At 35.0% G+C, this 20,767-nt stretch overlaps 1 protein-coding gene across 17 annotated transcripts in view; it reads right to left on the reverse strand.

Moving 5' to 3' along the window:
• Positions 1–20,767, reverse strand: part of LOC134141995 (sodium channel protein type 2 subunit alpha-like) — a 58,538-nt gene that overhangs the window by 29,017 nt on the left and 8,754 nt on the right. For 7 of the 17 annotated variants that reach the window (XM_062578672.1, XM_062578661.1, XM_062578664.1 and 4 more), the window contains exons 8-16: positions 20,361–20,502; positions 19,978–20,184; positions 16,784–17,083; positions 12,310–12,657; positions 10,374–10,506; positions 8,470–8,708; positions 5,407–5,580; positions 2,892–3,248; positions 304–789 (exon numbers count right to left, since the gene is read on the reverse strand). In XM_062578672.1, the coding sequence (XP_062434656.1) occupies positions 304–789; positions 2,892–3,248; positions 5,407–5,580; positions 8,470–8,708; positions 10,374–10,506; positions 12,310–12,657; positions 16,784–17,083; positions 19,978–20,184; positions 20,361–20,502 (2,386 nt within the window). Of the gene's footprint in view, positions 1–303; positions 790–2,891; positions 3,249–5,406; positions 5,581–8,469; positions 8,709–10,373; positions 10,521–12,291; positions 12,658–16,783; positions 17,084–19,977; positions 20,185–20,360; positions 20,503–20,767 lie in introns of all 17 variants that reach the window. The other 10 variants (XM_062578658.1, XM_062578667.1, XM_062578659.1 and 7 more) reach the window with 6 other exon arrangements.

The following is a 20,767-nucleotide window of genomic DNA, read 5'->3' on the forward strand; positions in this document are numbered from 1 at the left end:
TGCAAGTCCTAAAATCTCATATACTATGAAAGAATAACTGTATTGAAAGGTAAACAACTTCCAAATGCTAATAAATAGACTATAAATGTGTAAAATCTAAGGACACCTAGTGTATCATCGCATAGGGTTAATTACCATACCATTTTTCTTGAATTATATTTACAAAAATAAGAGAATATAAAATTATAGGATATTTACATGGGATAAGATAGCTTTTTAAACAATACAAAAAGTAAAATTAACACATACATAAATGCGTGACTACAATATGTGGTTTAAAAGTCAAAGTATAAAAGGTCCTACCTCTTTGCTCTCTTCCATATCAGATTCGCTGCTAAATTCCTCTGTGTTCAGATTTTCAAAATCTGATTCTCCAACTGCAATGGGCACTGTCACCGTGAGGCCTGGGTTGTTTATGAACGACATGTAATCATTTTCATCAATTACGTATTTTTCCACGCTGCTGCCTGTGCCTACCCCACTGGTGGTTCCATTCCCGTCTCTAAGACAGTTAAGGTCTTTGCTTATTTCGACTACAGTGTGATTGGAAATGCAGCTGTCTTTCTTGTTGTCTAGCTCTTCAAGTGCTTTGATTTCTTCTAAAGCTTTCTGCTTTCTAACAAAGGCTTTTTGGATGAACTCTTGTATTTTTTTTTTTACATAATCTATGCCCTTCTGAATCCTTGCCACAGCAATCTGGAGATTGTTCATTTCGTTATCGTCGTCAGTAGCAGCAAGGTTGTCTGAACTAAACGAGCTCAGCAGCAAGGCCAGGAACAGGTTCAGTACCTAAAAGATGAGAGAATACAGCTGTACAGTAAATACAAATGTATGAGAAGTGAATATTTTTTACAGGATACTGCCAAATTAAATTTTCATGTATAATTTGTTTTGAAAAACAGTGTTCCTAATTTTAGACAACTATGTAGCACCTTAAATTGCAAAGCCTGTCCATACTGGTTTTGATCAGTATTCACTCAGAAGATGAAAACAGACAAGCTAATACCTAAACGGTTTAACTCTTTGAGCTTTCTTTGAAGCAGAATGGTTCTTTGGACTCTAATAAAAAATTAGATAATCCTACAAAAATTAGATAGGTTTCTGTAATGCAGATATTTTAGAAACCTGTGTCAGCTGACACTACAACAACCTACCTATATTTTCCATCTATTCTTTGAAATAGAATAGCATGAGACTGTGATTTTCTATTAATTCTGTGGTCATATATTAAATTCTGTAAGGCTGGCAAAAAAGGATAAAAGAAATATTTTAAATTTAATTTTACCCTTTAATCACCATAATTATATTATTTATAATTGTATTTTCTCTCCTTTTTTCCCCTGACAAACAATGAAACACTTTTTTCTTATATAGGATTTTAAAATCAAAATGAACTTCTTCATTTTTCAGCAGTTCAATGACACTAGCCACCAGTATCACCTGAGAACTGTGGTTTATTGCCTGAAAAATCAAGCATCATTGTTTTCTTTTAAACACCATTTCTTGTAGACTGTAGCTTTTTCACTGAAGCTTACAAGCAAGGGGTCACTTCATACTTACAGTTTGATATATGCTGATCTGATATAAAATTATACTTTTTGGAGGGATGGACTGGTAAATGGTTTGAAAGACTGCAGCATAGTCTTTCATTTCTTTGGACTAAGTGGAGGCCACCGACCATCCAGAGATGTCATGATATGGAAAATGGCAAGACAACCTATGTCCTAGTGAACAAAATTCCACAAAATTTAAGAAAAACGATGGACTGAAAATTTGCTCTCAGTCACACTGATGTAATTTCAAGAAAACTACAAAACAAAAAGCTCTCCACCCTCAAATCCTATCTAAAATATACCTCTCCATCTATATCTCCCCATGTACCTCCCAAAGTATTAGACCTCTCACTTCTACTTTATACACAGATTAATTCTGCAGGCTTTCACAATTCCAGAAAAAAACCCTGAAGTTACAGATACTTAGAAGAAGGGAAGAGGCAATATGAATCTCAAACAGTATGCGGAAGTGAATGTTAAAAAAAAAGCCGGTTATTATATCGTAATTAGCTTTCTGATGTTTAATTCTCTTTTACAAAAAAATAAGCCATATGTCACTAAACAAAGAGAATTTTGACAGTTAATGAAATATAATTTATAGGCATCTCAAAATGAATTGCAAACAATAGCAGTAAAAAGAAACTTAAAAACTATGAAAAAATGTTAATGCTGCATTCCAATTATAATCCTGATTTCTAAAAAGATCTTATCTCACCAATTCAATATATATCAAGTGGAGATGAAGCAAATTAACTTACCAGCTTAAAATAAAAATTTTCTTTAAAAATTTTTGTATAATTTGGATTTAGAAACTTGTAAATACACTTACAGGATGGAAGTCCAGTCACTCTATTGATTTGGTTTTTGTTTTTTATACCTGAACAGACTAAAAAATGAAATACTTAAATTCAAGATACGCTATATAAAAAAGCTGCACTGTACTTTATTAAGTCAGAAGTTTTATGTGTCATAGTTATCTATTAAGTGTAAGAAAGTCGATTAGAATTTTTCTCCCAGCAAGAGGCTTGCCAAAAGATGATACATAAGTGCTATTTTTTCAAGAGTAGTTTAGGTGACATTTGGATTTAAACAGCACCTCTAAATTAGCTGCAATATTCCCCTAACACAGTGTTTGATGTGACAGTTTGGCATATTCGTAAATATCTGGACCCGTAGTGAGAGTACTTCAATGTGTGGAAATGAGTGAGACGGGCAAGAGGGGAATGAGATGTTTTCTTCTTCCAAACAGAAGTATGAGAAACTTTCTCATTGCCTAGTTGTAAATTATGATGTCTATTTTCACATCAGAATTAATATTCAAAAATGTTCTTTACGTACCACAAGGTTGCCGATCACCATGACCAGCATGAAAACAATAAGGCACATGGTTTGACCTGCAACCTCCATGCAGTCCCACATCGTCTCTATCCATTCTCCGCAGAGCACTCGGAATACAATCAAGAAAGAGTGGAAAAAGTCATGCATGTGCCAGCGCGGGAGTTCACAGTCGCTAGAGATCTTGCAGACACATTCTTTGTAGCTTTTCCCAAACAGCTGCATCCCAACCACAGCAAAAATGAAGACAATGATGGCCAGCACCAGGGTCAAATTCCCCAAAGCTCCCACTGAGTTGCCAATAATCTTAATCAGCATATTTAGAGTTGGCCAAGATTTTGCCAATTTGAAAACTCGAAGCTGCAAAACAAAAATGCAGAAGAATCATAAGTGTTAGTTTTACTGGAGTTCTGAACATATATCATTCTTTATGAAAACTTCTGTTTTGCGAATATTTTTTATGATGTTAATTACATGTACTTTCTTTGGCTGTTGTCCATCTTCAATAAATTTAGAACCTATGGAGACTATTCACAATTAAAGTCTCAGAAATCAGTAGGAAAGGACAGACATTTGTCTGTATCATGTGCTAGAAGCAGTGATAGCAGTGGTTTCAGGTGTATAGTATTTTAGCTATTTAAAGATACTGCATTTTAGGAAATTCAGAAGTTGTGTAAGTCTTGAGGAGAACATAAAACAGCACTTGAGAAATAAATGCATAAACTATGCCTTCTGTTACTTTTCTGTGTTGTACCATTTTGGTCTTCTGAAAAGATCTAGAAACAAATTGCTGTAGAGTGTATTGGTCCATCTCCTATGATATCCAGATCACTTTGAAAATCCGTATACTGCTACTCAGCATTCTGCTCTGACAGCCTCTCTCTAAGGATTCATCAAACTGTGTAAATGAACTTGGGTCCACTTATCTGAGATACCATACGGCAAAGTGGCTTTTTTTCTCTTGCTGTTCCTGATATACGTATTTTAAGCCAAACACCTAAGGCTGTTCACACTTCTAGTAGTTATTCTTCCTGAGAGTTTTCCAGAGACCTTTTTGGAGAGCTTCTCTTTAGTGATGTCTTCAGTGTACTGTACTGAAAACAATATGAACTACATTGCTCATTTTACTTATCAGAAGCCAATTACGAACATCTAAATATCAACACTAAGTATTTTATTGTTTATAAAAGCATGCTAGAAACAAATGAGTCTCCTATGAAGACCTACAGAATCTCTTATGAGTTGCAGTTTATTCTAGTAATGTGAGTAGATGTATGCTTTAGACAATCAAGTCTGATAAAAAAGAAGCTAGGTCCACTGAGTTTAGCAAAGCGCATGAGTTTCTGTAGATTAGTTTGCTCTTCACTAGGGAAAGTGTATTTGTAATGGACAGCAGCGAGCAAGGAGCTTGCTATTTGCCTAAACTGCAGAGATCAGTATTTCATCTTACTAATGCACATACAAAAGGAATAAATGTTTTGTTTGAGTTTGGCAATTTCCTGCATTTCTTTCGATAATTTAAAACATCCACTTGCAGATGATCGCACAACTCTTAAAGACATATAGAAGTTCGTACTCTTTTCATCACCTTTACTACTCCCTCTTTACTGGCTTGGCTCTACGTTTTCGTCAGCACCACATTAGGTCTTACAGGCTTACTCAGAAAATGATTTTTAAAGTAATAATTTGAGGTTGATATTGTGGTGCCCTTTCAAAACATAAACACTGACTTAAAAGTAATACTCAGTAACCAAGTTATGGTATGTAAACTTGGGTATCATGGCAACTGGTGCAATCTAAACTAAGTAACTACTTCCTGTTCTGTATATTAAGAAATATCATAAGATTTCAGGTAATGTGAAAAACATTATGGTCTGTTTTAGCATTATGGACTTTTAAATCATGACTCTACATACCTATAAATCAGTATATTTCAAATACTAATTGCTATCAGAAAAAGACATTTCTATTAGTTCAGTGATATTTTTATTTAAGTTATCTCATTCTAAAGTCAGGATGTTACGATTCTGTTACATCTAATGGAATTACTAAGTGTTTATTCTCAGTGCCCATTAAAATATATGTTCTGAATTGAGATTATACATAGGAATATTACATGGAACACAAGTAATGTTCATAAGATAAAACCTTTAAAAATTTTATGATTTTATATGCTATTGGCAATATATATACATTCTATGGGTATGCAGCTTTGATGTGTTTTACTGAAATCTGTATAGCTAAAATTAGTAAAATTCTCAAAAGATACAATTAGTCTTATGCTGGCAAATGATACCAGTAGGATAAGGCTTCAGTAGGATAATTTGGTATCAAAGGATATCAAAGGATCTCCATTACCATCTGTAGTTGTGACTTTCAAATTGGGTATATATGAAAAATAGCGTTAGCCATATACGTATATAATACATCTCTACAGCACTACCAGTTACTACATATGTCAGCACAATTTTCACAATGATATAATTGCATGCAGATATTTAATTATCAAGATATTTACCAATCTAAATGACCGAAGAACTGATAATCCTTCAACATTTGCAAGACCAAGCTCCATTAAACTAAGGCTAACGATAATACCATCAAAAATATTCCAGCCTTCTTGGAAATAATAGTAAGGGTCCATGGCAATTATCTTTAGTACCATTTCTGCTGTGAATATACCAGTGAATACCTAAAGCAAAATGTATTTAGTTAGTTGAATTGTTTGGAGAAACATATTTAAGCAAATTTTTATAATCCAGTTTAAGTTCTATTACCTGTTACACCTGTTACTGTATAAAACATCTAATTGTTTTCTCTAAATAGCCTCTAAGTATTTCTATACACAGAAACCTAGTAATTAAAAGCAAGTTACTAAACCAATACAGACATAGGAGGGCAGAGGTTTGATAAACCTCTGCTAAGCCATCACCAGTCAGCAGCTCAGCTCCAGCTCATATGTGACTAAATGTCTTATCATCTACTACCCATCCAGCAGCTGATGTGATCTGATCTGGTGTTTTAGTCCAGTTCCTAGAGGATAATCTCACTAAAGCGATACGAGACTTGACAGTAATTTGCATCCTTGCTCACAGTCTAAGCTGAAGTGTTAGTACAGACTCTCTTAAGTGAGGTTCTCTCTTCAGGTCAGAATTGAAGTGTGTGGGTGGAACAGGCTGGGGAAGCTTCTTGCATTGGGCTTTTAGTGAAAATATAGAGAGGATTCAATCCTTAGGTTCAGCACAGCTACAGTTCTTCATGATAGCTATCTCTGTTTGATGGTGATAATGTTCTTTGAAATATTTAGAAGTGTCAAATGTGAAATGATCAACGCCCCTTCATTGTCCAGGACTTCACTCAACATCACACCTGCAGTGAGTAGTGATCAGCAGTTTGTGTAGCACAGTTAAGAGCTGTTTGGAGCATAATGCAAAACCACTGAAAACATACAAATGTTCTGCACAACACTCAAAGGCTATCTTAGACAATCCAAGTATCTGCTAACGAAAACTGGTGTATTCTGCCATTGCCTTGTGATGATTCATTAGCCAACTTGTTCTCAGTCCTCCTATAGCTAGTTTTATGGAAGCAGAGCTAACCCTTCACCACACTATCTAACTAGACTTCTGATAAGCTTTTAATTTAAACATGTTAGTAAGGAGATATAATGTGAAAACATTGACCAATGTCAAAGTGCAAATACCAACCTTTTAAAAAATGTATACTTTTGAGAAATTAGAAATCTAGTGAGAAATATTACACCATTAAATTGAGATATGAGAGGTGCTAGCACATAATAAGAAGGATGTGGTAGGCATTGCTGTGTAGTAAAGACACTTCAACAATGAATATTTGTCTTGACAAAACTGTCATAATATTGGACAGAATAATTGAAAAAAAAGAGAAACGTTTCATTTCAGAATACTGCCATTCCAAAATAACCTGTGCTGTCCACAAACTATGCAAAGATAGTATATTATAGCAGAAGTAAATTCAAGTTCTATTATAATTACTGAGAAGTTTTGAATTCTGAATAAATTCTAGTATTTTTGAAATGAATCATTGCGTTTTAGAACTATTTATTCCTCTTGTTAAAATGCTGCACAAAAGCACAGTAATATTTGTCATATTTAATTTGTCCTCAAACAGACCACGATGTCACAAGCAAAGAGTAAATTAACATATTTTGGATGCGAACTACCAAATTAAGGTTAATAGATTAATTCAGTGAGGAGCAGCTAATTTAATTGAAACCAGCAGGAAGAGTATTCTCTGCATGTATAGTGCCCTAATTAAGGATACTGGACTGTTGACAAAGAACAGTTTAAACTATGCTTGTTGCTTACTTAGAATAATAAAGAAAAACATGAGGTGGGGAAGGGCAGAAGATCTTTGAAGTGTAAACAGTTAGAAAGACCATTCTAATACCAGTATGACAGACTGACATATTAGAATACAATATTCTAGAATCTGTGATGCATGTAAAAATATGCCAGTGATTATGTACTTGTCCAGAAGAAAGGAACAAGAGCGGTATGAACACAAGAGTACTACTTTTATTTTAGTTCTGTTTTTAAAAGAGTTACAGAAGGATGTATTTATTACCACTACGTAGAAGCTAAGGAAAATGATTTGACTCTTCAAAACATAATCTGACTGAGAGACTGAGAAATCTATATTACTGCTTCATTTAAATCGTAGCTTACTTTTCAACACTAATCTTTCTAAGCGATTAGTTCAGAGCACTTGGTTGGTTTTTGTTCTCAGGATTGTATACTGGTGAATCAGTCCATTCCTGTCGTGTAAACTATCTGTAGTAATCTGAGTCGGCAAAAAATAAAAAGTGTATGAGTCCTCTTCTAAAACAAACACTTGTAAGGTTGAGTCCTCTGTTTCCTGAGCATCAGAACCAAGTGAAGTGGATCAGACAGTAATATTTTTGTGGTTATTCCACACATGGATTTGCTCAGTATCTGCTTAGAAGAAGAAATAGATATATCCCTGGATCAGGTTAACATTCGGGATGGCATCATTGATAAAACTGATAAATACTAAGTGGTTTGTATTACAGAATAAAAAATAATCTTTAGTTTAAGTATTTTTCAGTTATCTGAAGTGGTAGAGACTTGCAAGAAATATGCTTTTCTTAAAAATGTACTTTCATATAATGTAACTGAAAAAATTCAGAGAAATTCTGGCAGTTAATTATTTCATCAGTTCCTTACATAAGAAAAATATTTTCTATGGTAGAATATCAGCACCATAGTAAAAAGTAGGTAACCTACTGTAACATTTTAAAGACAAAACCTAATATAAGCCTCAAGAAATGTGACAATCAAGTGATGAATGCACTTCCAAAAGTATTCAGTTATTTCATTATAGCAGTTATGAACTAGATTCATGAAAGCTAAAGACCAGTACTGGCTCCAGTAAAAATCACTTTATCTACAAAAACCATATATGCAGTTTCTAAACAGAGTGAAAAAAATCTAGAATGAATTTAAAACAAATGCAATATATTTACCCATTTTTTTTAGAAAAGGTTACTCTTAAACCAAGTATGACCTGACAAACAGCTTACCAGGTTCCCCACGGAAAGCACACTACTAAACTGTTCCGTCATTGGGTAATGTTCCATGGCCATAAACAGGGTGTTCAGAACGATGCAAATAGTAATAGCCAGGTCGACAAAGGGATCCATCACAACTAAATTGACAACGTGTTTCACTTTCAGCCATGGACTCCAGCAGTCCCAGATCAAAAAAGTGTTGGCGAATCTGTACCAGCATGGTGGACATTTCTGTCTGGATTCTTCAAGTTCTGTAAAAAATAGAAAAAAAAAAAAAAACAATAATCAATATTCTAATTATTACCTCTGGAAGTGTTTGTTTAAAATACATGCAAATAATAAATCAAATATACAGTGCACATTAAAGTGTGATTTGCCTCACTAAGTTTAGCTAGCTAAACATTAAGCACCTTGTCTGTCTAAGCTCCTCTGTGACCGATGGAGAGTGACAGGTGTCTCTAAAGAGTGATTCTTCTCACTCTCAAAAAGCTGTCTTAAGAGAGGAAAAAAGTCTTTCTTTCTATGGACAATAGGAAGAGTCTAGACGATTAATTTAGGTTAGCTGTAACAGATACCTTAATTTTGGATAGTGAAAGTTAGCATGACTCCACCATCAGTATGTGTATTTGAATATGTATAAGCTTCATAAAATGTATGATCCTATCTACTTGATGTGGTGTTTGAGAACAGTCCAGGAAGACGACAGGTATTTCTTTAAGTGAAGAGTATGCAGACTGCAAAATACATACGAAATTGACCCTCTTCCAAGGAATTTCCTATGTAGTGGCATCAACCCAAATCTGAAATAGTTTTACAGTTTTCAGACATCCCTAAGGCACGGGGAGGTCTCCATCATCATAACACTCATGGGTGTTTTTGCTAAAATAGCAAACGTGGTTTTACAGTTCTTGCTACTAAAGATTATTATGATAAAGATTATTGGGGTAATGCTCAACCCTGCACCTTGAGGACCAGTGGGTTGATTTTTGTCTCTTAATATTGTCCCACACAGATAGAATTACAGGAAGTTACAGGTCAATTGCCACAGCTCTCAAAGGCATCAGGACATACAAGCCTTCTCATTTTATCAAGGCACAGTCCTCCTGGCAGAAAAGGGTATCAGTAAGCAGTGAAAGTTTTCTTAAATCTTAAATCTTTAAAAATCATGATGATGACAGTTCTTTTGAAAGAATGTATTGATTGGCTGGAATAATCACATTTCTGAAAATGTAGTTCACTCATTACATTCAGTGGATTTTTTAAGCATATAAATATAAAAGGTGTGTTTATGAAGTGTGAGTGTACTCAGTTCACACTGAATCAGCAAAACAATTCTGACAATGTATGTTTTCCATTTTCAGTAAGTATAGTATTTTTAATGCTTGCTATGCTTGTTCAGTAATGTCTAAGAAGGTCAGCATTGGAGGATTACCGCTGGCTGTTCCTTTCAAAATTTTTTCGTTCCAATTCCCTGTTGTCTCTCCCTAGACTTTAAGTGTAAGGGAAAGGACAGTTTTAGGACATCACTACCAGCGCCCTAACAGCTCTGCTGTACCTTATTTTGTATTTCGTATTGATCTGTTTTAGGAAGAAAACACCTGTCTTCTGTGTTTTGGGCCCTGGGCCTTCCTCAGCTATGGTTATTTTGATTCTCTTACTCCCTTAGTCCACTCAGGAGAGTAGTATTTTGAAAAGTGTCACTGAAAGTGTTTAAGCATTGAAAGTGTCATTGAAAGTTTTTAAGCATTTAGCATATGCAAAAGGTTTTTAGAAAAGTTCAAAAGCCCTTTGTAGTTCTTCAGCCATTTTACGTGTCCAGTTTTACATTTACAAAGGAAATTGTGTAAATAATTGCCCTTTATGTGTAGTTAGCAGAAATTTAATGAACTGCCTGTCAGATGAAATGCATCACTTACCTTCCATTGTATTTGTAAGTATACTGGCTATACTCATTGCTCTTTGTCTTGCAGCAGAATCTTCTAGCATTTCCATGGAAATTTGATAAGAACTCAGTCTTCTTTTTCTTACTTCTGTTTCTGTAGTGGTGCCCTGTAAATGAAATACTGAGGAACTGAACCATCATTTTAAACAACTGATTAATAACGTTTATTATGTAAGTGTGTTGTGACAGTCAAATTCGGGTTGGTATAGCATATTTGACTTTGCTTACACACTGCAGGTTTCTGTTCCCATAGGAGTTTGTTTGATCTTTTTTGAGGATCTCAGTGGAAATTTTATACAGTGCTACAGGCAGACAGCTGTGAAACACGTTACCAGAGCAATGTGGGGCCAAAGATGGTATTAAGTGTTTAAGAGTGAACAAAATTTTGCGAGGTATCTTTTTACAAATGATTATTATTATTCTTTCAAGAAAAAATTATCAAAGTTGAAACCTGTTACCTTAATTTCCAGCAGCTAGCCATGTTATATAATTAAAGTGCTAGTACAGAAAGAACTGTTATTTAAGAAAGTAACTCTAATACAAGAAATATGAATATAACTCTAGGAATTAATTGTACTGTATACAGCATTCCTCACCTGATGAATGTGTTTGGAATTTTTTTAACTTTTTATAAAACTATAACACGAATGAGAAAAAAGACACATCCTGTTTAATGTCATCTACCTAGTTCTCACCTAACACAATTCTCATGCAGAATTTGTGATATATTCTTGCAATGAACATGTAAGTCATTTTACATTTTCCTCCCTGTTTTGTACAGCTTCTAGTTACCTCTTCAAAGCAAAAATACCCAGCTCTGTTTTAAATGTGCCTTTACATGCTACTATTCCGTAGCATGTAGGTATCCTTAGAGTTGCTTTGCTTTTGCTCTGGAGTATGTCCTGGAGTATGATCTGAACCCAGGAGGGGGATTAGATTATTCCTAAATTTTGGTTCCTGCTCCATCACTGATTCTGCCATTCGTGAAAAACACTTGTTCTTTTTTAATTATTCTTTCTTCACCCAGAAAAGAATAATGATACTTGCAGAACTCTTAAGGGATTTCAAGATTAACTTAGGGTGAAGATGAAAAGCCCCTTACAAACAGCCACTAGTACTATTTCTTTAGAGAGAGTCTTGACTTAAATGCCTGAATTTTTTTTGGATGAACATATTTTTGAAATACAACTATATATACTTGAACTCAAGGTAATCTGAATGTCTGATCTGAAGATCTGTATCAGGATAGAGAAACACAAAAATAAAAAGAAATACATGATAGTGAATTCTCAATACTTTTTTATAATACTTTTTTAATCTTTTCAGGTTAAATACAGTGCTATTATAGCCAGCAAAGTACCATATTGAATCAATATTAAATATTATCAGGTATGTAAAAGCTTGCTTTTGTAATGCTTTGAAAGAACATCTTGGCTTACAGAAGTCTGCAACTTTCACTGAAATGTAATATATTTGCAAAGCAACATAGAAACTGTGCAAGCTTTTCTCATGAAAATCATGGGAAAAAATGTCTTCAATTTAATTCAGTAAGGGCTATTTCCATTAACTATCATGGGAGTAGTAATTGGGTTCTACTTCGTTTTGCAGTTGTTTTTCTCTGTATGTTTCTTCTAAGTTTCTTCCTTATCTATTTATCAAATGTCTGTCTTTGTTGAGGTAAATCTATGTATCTTGCTGAAGGCAATATAGGTAGGAGAATATAAAACTTCAGTGAGGCTCAGCCATAGGAAGTTGAGGACTTCTTTTTCCTTGTGTTCTGTTGTTAAAAATTATTGCAAGTTATTGAAATTATTTCTTACAGCTGTAAGAAATCATAAAGTATACAGATGTGAGCACTATGAAAAGTTTATGAAACAAATTTCAATAATTACTAGTTTGCTTATAATTACCTCTGGTAGAAGCTGTCCAGTAGGTGAAGTTAGAGTTGAAGGTCCTCCAACTAAAGAAACCACTCCATTGCAATCTACGGTGCTGTGCATCTTCCCATTTGCTGGGAGGGCTGGTACCATTCTGGATGACATACTAGCTTGACTGATGTTACTGTTGCGCCGTTCTCCATGCCGATTTGGAACAAAGAGAGAATCTCTTCTGCTCTCATTATCTTCCAGAGTGCTGTGCTCATCATCAGCAAAGTCATTTTCTGATCCTATATCCTTTGCACGTCCTCTGAAACTGAAAATGCTTGTTTTGCTGTTGCGCCTTGGGGAAAACAGGGAACCACGAATGCTTAGCAAAGACTGCAAGAGATTAAAAACAAAGCAAAACAGAACAAAATAGCGTTAGTGTTGAAGTTGTAAGATAATGGAAAGTCTTGGGTTTTTTGTAAGAATAGTTACTATGCTGAAGTGGAAGGATAGTTACTTTTTTTCTAAGCAGCATCAGTCTGCTTATTAGAGCTAGCCTGTACTAAAGACTAAAGGGGAAAAAATCTCATGTTATGTAGTAAGACTAAGGAAAAGGAATGAAGGAGACTTAAGTCCAGTTGGGCAGTTTAGAGCAAAGAACACAGGCTGAATTGGTATGGACCCATAGAGTATGCTGGAAAGAAGAGTTCTCAGCATCACTATCATGGTTTTGCAGATATTCTTCTCTTATTCCTTCGTTCTCTAGAGGACAGACCTAAAATTCTTTCTGGTTTTCTTCCTTTCTTCATCTCTTGGAGATCCAGGGATACCAGCTCACAAGGCTCACTGCTCACTCTTTCTCTTTCTGTTTGCTAGAGATGGAAGTGTTGTTAGGGTTGGTATTAAGTTCAGTCTAACTGAATTCATACAAAGAACTGATCTGTCCTCTTCACAACAGGCTTAATGGTGCGGGAACAACATAAGTAATACTCTAAAGCTAGAAGACAGAGACAACAGCTTGGGGAAGCTCTGGAGGTGCAGTGTGAACATGACTAGCAGTACTCTTGAGCACAGCACTTGGAACAAGAGCAAGCTGCACACACACCAGAAGGTGCTGCTTGGCCATCAGGCAGCTCAAAGCAAGCATTCACCAGAGACAGAGTTACCTAAAGATATCCTCTTACAAATGAGAAAAATAAATCAGTGGTTGTTAGTAATTCATCTGTTAATTACAGTAGAAGATGCTTAATGGAATCTTCTTCTCCCCTGCTACATATTTTATTAACAGCATTAATGAATAAATAAAATGCATACTAATTATGGAAAAAAGAAACATTGCATTAAGCTTTCTCCCAACCCTGCCTTTTTACAAATCTTTGTTTCTTGGTACCTTAAGAACCTGGTGTGAGATGCTTGTTCACTAGTTTTGCAGGTGGAAAGCACTTATGTGAAATAACAGTGTTTTTATGGCAAAACAAAGTGAAAGTGAAAGCTTCATTAAAATATGTAAAAGTCTATGTAAATACTTTGAGAATCAAGCCATCTGTATATAAATCAATATATATATATCCATACCATCTATACATACATGTCTGTACCCTGATATATGCAAACACAAATGTGTGCTGAATGGATAGTATTGCCTATTTTAAAGGCTAGCAAGTGTTTCCCATTATGAGATGTAGTCCTCTGTTCTTACAGCTATACCAAAATTTAATAATTTGGGCTGAAATTTTCTATGCAGGCTGTGAGCCTCAGGATGAGTAACTTGAAGATATCAGCCAAATGGTTCTGATAATATATTTACATAAACTAGGCTGGGAAAAAGTGATGTTCTGCTTATGCTCAAAAATAACTTTTTCTTGAAGAACCTCTAGTATCCGTTGATCTCTGACAAAACAGTAACCTAATTAATGTGTGTTTTGCTATTTCTTTGTAAATGTGCTTGACCAACGTACAGTCCTTCAAAAAAATCACATGCTTACTGGGTTTCAGCGGTCTATCCATTTTCTAGTGAATGTTTCCATTGTACAAGTCTTTGTATCTTCGCTGCTATGTTTTGTGTGTTGTCCAGTTCTTCCAGTATGTATTACCATGCTCTGAGCACAGCGAAATGGATCAGGCCCATTAGGGATTTAGGAGGAGTAATGTCTACTTTTAAAGTCCCTGCTGGGTTTAGACAAAAGATATAAGCCAGAATGGCTGCAATTCTAACACATGGAAATACATATGCCTTCATGCTCCTGGCGAGTAAGAACAGAAAGGAAAGCTTGGCTTTTCAGCAGGCTGCATCATTCATTTTCACTTGGAATATTGTATAGCAGAGAATACTGCTACCGGGCAGATTGTCTCCCCTTACTACGCTATCCTACTCTTACATGCCCTCCTACCCTGTGTGACTAACAAACTAAACCAGTCCTTCCTTTACTGATTCTACTGGGCAGCTTCCTTCTACTCTTCGCGTTCTGCTGGCAGCTCAGTTGTGTTTCAGGCAAACACAGATAACCTTTTCCCGAAGTATTTTTGTATAGATGTATAAGATGTATACAATATTTGTTTTCACTTGATTTTAATGAGTTTTACTTATTCATCCTTCAAGATGAATTTGTATTTAATACTAATGTTATCAAAAGTCATTCGAAATGACTTACTTTCTAAAGCTTGTTAAATTTCTTAACCTCATAGTTCTTAGTGAAAATAGTCAGGATAAAAGCTTTCTGAAAGTTTCAGAATATGAGCAAAAATACGCAACAATGTTTGACTGTGTGTTAATGAATCTAAAGCAAGTTTATGTTATCCATTTAGGCTTTGTTTCAAATTTCCTTGCCTTAGTATATCTGTTTTTGTACTAAATATTCTTTCTGCTGATCCTTTAGTTCTACATCAATTTGTATATGAATAAACATGTTTAATTTAAACATACTATCTTCTTTAATCAGTCTCTTCACCACATGTAATAGCATCTGAAAAATAAGACTAACAATGGAGAAGCATATTTAGTACTTAAGCACAGGACTAGTGATCATTCCTGTGTGCTCAGAGTTTGTCAATGACTCTCTTCTTTAGTGTGGACAAGCCACTCACCGTCCTAATCTATGCAGTAAGGATGCTTATATCAAGGATAACTGCACAGTCTAAAATGAGATCCTTAGCTGCAACACCTTTTTATCAGGCTGACTCAGCCATTGCAAATAGTGGAAGAATTTTTGAGAAGCTTTGGCCCCTAATGATACCTTTTATTAAAGGTATTCTTTTATTTATTCTTATTATTATTCTTCTTATTATTATTTATTCTTTTATTGCTTTACTCAAAGGAATGCAGATAGATTTAATCATTGTTTGTTAACTCTTTATTTCTTATCCAGAGAATAAGCTGGCTATTCTTCATTATAATAAGCATTACTTCACTTCCTCAGAAATGCAAATTTGTCTTTTTCAGATCAGACATCATCCCTTACATTTACTTGACTGACTAATTACTAATACTTTGTCTTAAACTAACTTGTCCTTCCTTCAATGTATATACTTCAGTGTGAAGTATTTCTTCTGATGCAACTCATATTTTATATCAGACTGTAAACAGACTTGATACAAACTTTATATAGAATATACATAGGTAGCTCATTATTGTCTATTGGCTGAGACCAGACATGATCATTTTGAAGTGATACATTTGGAGTGATTTTGCTATGAATACTTTAATGATCTGTAGAATGTGAGTTACACAAAGGTGTCTTTAAGCAACAGAAGAGATCCTTTGATTTAGGGGAAGAGAGCATTGAAGTTAGACTTGCTTTGAGGAGGTGGTTGGACTACATGATTCCAGAGGTCCTTCACAACCTAATTTTTTCTGTCATTGTAATGATACAGTCTCAGTCTTGTATAATGAATTTCTAATGAAAAAGTGTGTCTAAATTCTTATAAATACAAAACTAAATGTTTCCTTTATATTTTGTCTCTATTGTGGTGTATGAGAGCTACTTTTCTCTTTATCTACCATTTAAATAAGTGAATTAAGGAAAGCAACATAAACTAATGGTAGCATGGAATTTCCTATTCAGGGCATTCTGATAACGTGATCTGCTAAAAAAGTCATATTTATATAGTTTTGAAATAGATCCAGAACAGAAAACCTGTAATTGACTGATGCAAATATACTTACATGAATCTATTCTACTAATGAAATGCTTCTCATTTTTTCTCCAGTCTACCAGATACATCTTCAGAAATACATTTTCAGAGATTTCAGACTTAAGTTTATAATTATCCCATATATGTTTTTTCTATTCCTTTGCTAATCAAGCGGGTCCAGATAGATCTGGTAACTTGTCAGAGGCATATGGCTAGTATTTGAAACAATGAGTGTAGTAATTACAAATAAGTTCAAGCAGAAATGCTTTTACCACTTTTTCTTCTTCCCTCACCTTTTACATAGCTTCCTGTATGTAAAGCTGCTGTAATGTCACTCATAACCAGATTAAAGTAGAGGTACATGATTTAAGAAGAGAGAGTACTGTACCTGGTTGGGAGATGTGAACCTTTTTTCATATGTCAGACGACTGCCTTCCGTGGAGAAGCGAAAACTTTTCCTTCTGATACTATCTTCTGATTCAGACTTGGGAAATTTATCATTATCTCCTTTGTCCTCTGCTTCAGACAGTTCTTTCTGTCTTCTTTTCTTCCTTCTGTTTCTCCTTTCTTTGGCACTCTTCGAGCTCAGTTTTGATGCTTCTGAAGAACTTTCTAAGAGTTCTCCTAATCCCCCTACACCACTGAAATCTCTTGATGCAACTGATGCTGCTGCTACTGCTGCTGTTGCCTGTCATGTTACAAAACACGGTATTCTTAGTATGCCAAATATGAACAATTTTATAGGCTTCTACTGATTGTTTTTATTATCACTGTGGTAGTACTGCCCCTTAGGAACATTTCTGTGGGTAAATACATACAAACAAACTCAGGATAAGCTTCTGAGATATGTTGTTCCCTATTGTTTAGTAGCATAAGCTATTTGAAACATCAACTTTAGAAGTACAATATCAATGCCATTCCTTAAAGCCTTACTGCACCAAACACTGATCCAATATTAAGGTAGACAGGAAATCATAAGCGTGAGGCTTTTCCATATGGTTCAAACTTGATTCTCCATTTTCTCTTGAGAAAGCCCAGTGTTATACTCCAACAGAATTCTGTTGATACCTTCTGACTTTTCATAGAAAGAACTAATCCCTAACGTCCACTCTGTGAGTTAATGTATTGTAATCCAACTAGCAGCCTGCAGGTAGTTTAATTCAGCCTTTCTCCACTCTCTTTGCAGTGAGGACACTTTCCTCACTTTCCTTCTACCTTCACTGGCAACAGGCACTACATCTAGGCATGTCTTTGAGCCCTTCCTTCTTCCCAAATTCCAACTGTAACAGCAGTCTGGATCTTTGCTATGGATACAGGAAGGTAAATTTATTGCCTCCTGCTGCTGCTAGAGGGTACAAAAAGTTCAGGTTTATTCTGCAATAGAGAGGTATGAGAAGACTTACTGGAACAGGGAACAGTTCCAAAGCTGAGGACCAGTACCTTCGACTGCAGTAGTTAGGCTGCCTGATTTAGTTCATTAGGAAAACAGATTCATTTAGTCATCAAAAAAAAAAGGGGGGGGGGGGATTTGAGAGGATATCCAGTACTCTCCCTAGAAACAACTGTCTGGGAACTGTCTATGAAATACTGCAGTAGAAACTATGTTTGGGAAACTGGTAGACTTCTGTGAGCTCACAAAAAAGAGTGATATGAGAAAAGGCAAGAGACTGGAGTTATGTAACAAGGTTGCAAAGTAATTTTCCAGCAAAATACATAATACTTGATGCCAAGTATTCCAGGAATGATGATGCTATAGAGACATACTTATAGCAGGAAAGGATAGTTTGGTAACTCACAGTATGAACTGTAGCTTTGTATGCCACCACATACAACCCATGCTATAAAGATTGACCTGCTACAGACCTGCATTTTCTAATAAATGAACTATTAAATATTAAAGTGATTATGAAATGTTTATCAGTAAAACTGTAATAGTCAAAATTCTGTCATACAGGAATCAGAATAGCAGCTTTAAAATGCTATCAAATTTCTAAGACAATCCAAGGGACCAGATGCTGAATCACCATCCATCTACTTCCTGAGGCTAACCGCAGAAGTCAAACAAGTAGAGCACCCCAAAGAATCCTGTGACTTAGGTTTATGGATGATAGGTTCACTATCAAGGGAGTGAAAAGATGAGTGCCTCATTCTTTTCTGTCTCAGAAAACAATTCCACAATTTGGTGATCCACTTTGTAATTCACTCATTCTACTAATGGTGTCTCTCACACACATGCGAGATCCTGATTTGAACATTGATTTTCTCATAATCAGTTGAATTATCATTCATTTAAAAAAAGATGACTTGTCATGCCCTTTATACAACCTTCCTCACAGTTTCTGTTTATTTCTGTTCTTTTGTTCCTCATTCCGAATCAGCGTCTTCTCTGTCCCTATATACAATCACACAAGCACAGTTTCTGCTGTTTAGAGTAGCCTCCCAATGTCTTTTGGTTTAATTAGCAGTGGTTTAGTGACTCTCAGGGATGAAAATATCAGATTGTTTAAAATATGTATTCTTTGTTGATATTTAACTTTTTTATTATTTGCATTTAGCAGGATTCTGCTTTTCCTCAGTGATTTGGGAGTGATAAGGTTTAATAACTAAAATAGAGATATGCTAGTTAGATTTCACAGGTCACACAGAAAGCTTTCTTCTCAAGAATCAGATGGAGAGTTTCCTTTTCTATTGCCACTTTCTTTATGGAAACATTCTTATTTGGTGAAAATAGCTGTAAAAACTGCCAAAAATATAATTTTGTAAAAGATTCTATTTTCCTAGTGTTTTATAAATATCCTGTTAAAAATGACTATACACCACATGAAAATCAATAGAAAATGAGTCCAGAAATTAGAAGGAAGTCTGATCACAGAGCTGAATTACAACATGCAACATCTTGTCTTACTATACTAGCTTCAGATAAGAAAAGCTCATATAGAAGTATCTACTGACAATTCTTCTGCTCAGATAACTGTAAAAGAATTTTCTTCTCTTTTCAAAGAAAACAAGGACTGCTTTAAAAGAATTCTGAAGTAGTACCTTTGTTATAAATATCATTATTCTATTTTAAGGATATATAAAGGTCTGATTGACCTCAGTGTGCTACTTAAATATCTTATTGGACAGAACCCTAAAAGAGCGTTGTACAATATTGCACTCTGTTTTCTGAATATTGGAGAGGAACTATTAAACACAGCAAGTCTGGAAATTCTCACTCAGAGCATAAACCAGAAGTAACAGCACTAGACTGTAACCAAAAACCAGTATGAACTATGACTGCTTATAGTCAGGTTTCTAGGACACCATTATCACAAATATTTTATTTTTACAGCCTTTGGGTGAACTAGTAACATGTTTTTTTGTACCATTAACTTCTTTTCCTTGTCACTGAGTTAAAGGTACTTATGCACTGATTTTCATCCATTTCATCTATTAATAGTTCCACTTCTAACATTTGCATGGTAGAGGAGACGGATTTTTTTTGTACTTCATTGCGTGATTTATACATGTGCTGTTTCCTAAAACTTTATTATCCTTGCTATAAGAGTAAGGCTGTTCAGAAAGTACAATTTCCATCATTACCTGTGCTTCTTCTTGTTGCTTTTTCAGTTGTTCCAGCATTTGTTGAAATTCTGCCTCTTTCTGCTCTGCTTCTTCCATTGTTGCTTGATTCTGTTCTTCATAGGCCATGGCAACCACAGCCAGGATCAAATTGATCAGATAGAAAGAGCCCAGAAAAATCACCAGAACAAAAAATATCATGTATGTTTTTCCAGCAGCACGCAGTGTCTAGGCAGTAAAAAACATATGTGTATAAGTATATTAATCAACCACTTACCTGTGTTAGTGTAACAACATAATGCTTTGGTGTTTGCTTAATATTTCTGCTCATGTACAAATAAGCCTATTTACATAATTCTGTATGTCACCTACAGTTTACGTTTTACTTCACAAAACTTTCTTACCAGCTGGTAAAGGTTCTCCCAGAAGTCCTGAGTCATTAGCCGAAAGAGTGACAGGAAAGCCCAACTGAAGGTGTCAAAACTTGTGTAGCCATAGTTGGGGTTTCTACCAGCTTTCACACATATATATCCTTCTGGGCACTGCCTATGTGAGAACCAAACAGGATGTATTTATTAACAACATTTATTTTCCACTATAACAATCCTTGTTATGTTTTGGGACAATATGCATTATTTTTGCACAGGAAATCCATGAACTAAAATGAAATTCATTCAGAAAAGTCCTAAGAAACAAACTAATGTGAGAGTAAATGAAAGATAGCTTGGTCAGTGGTTGGAACAACCTGAATGTTTAAATTCTCCTCAGTTGCATTTTGTAAATAGAATCTCTAATCCAAATTAATAATTTC

The sequence above is a fragment of the Rhea pennata genome, chromosome 6 (assembly GCF_028389875.1).
Source record: "Rhea pennata isolate bPtePen1 chromosome 6, bPtePen1.pri, whole genome shotgun sequence".
NCBI classification, from domain to species: Eukaryota; Metazoa; Chordata; class Aves; order Rheiformes; family Rheidae; genus Rhea; species Rhea pennata.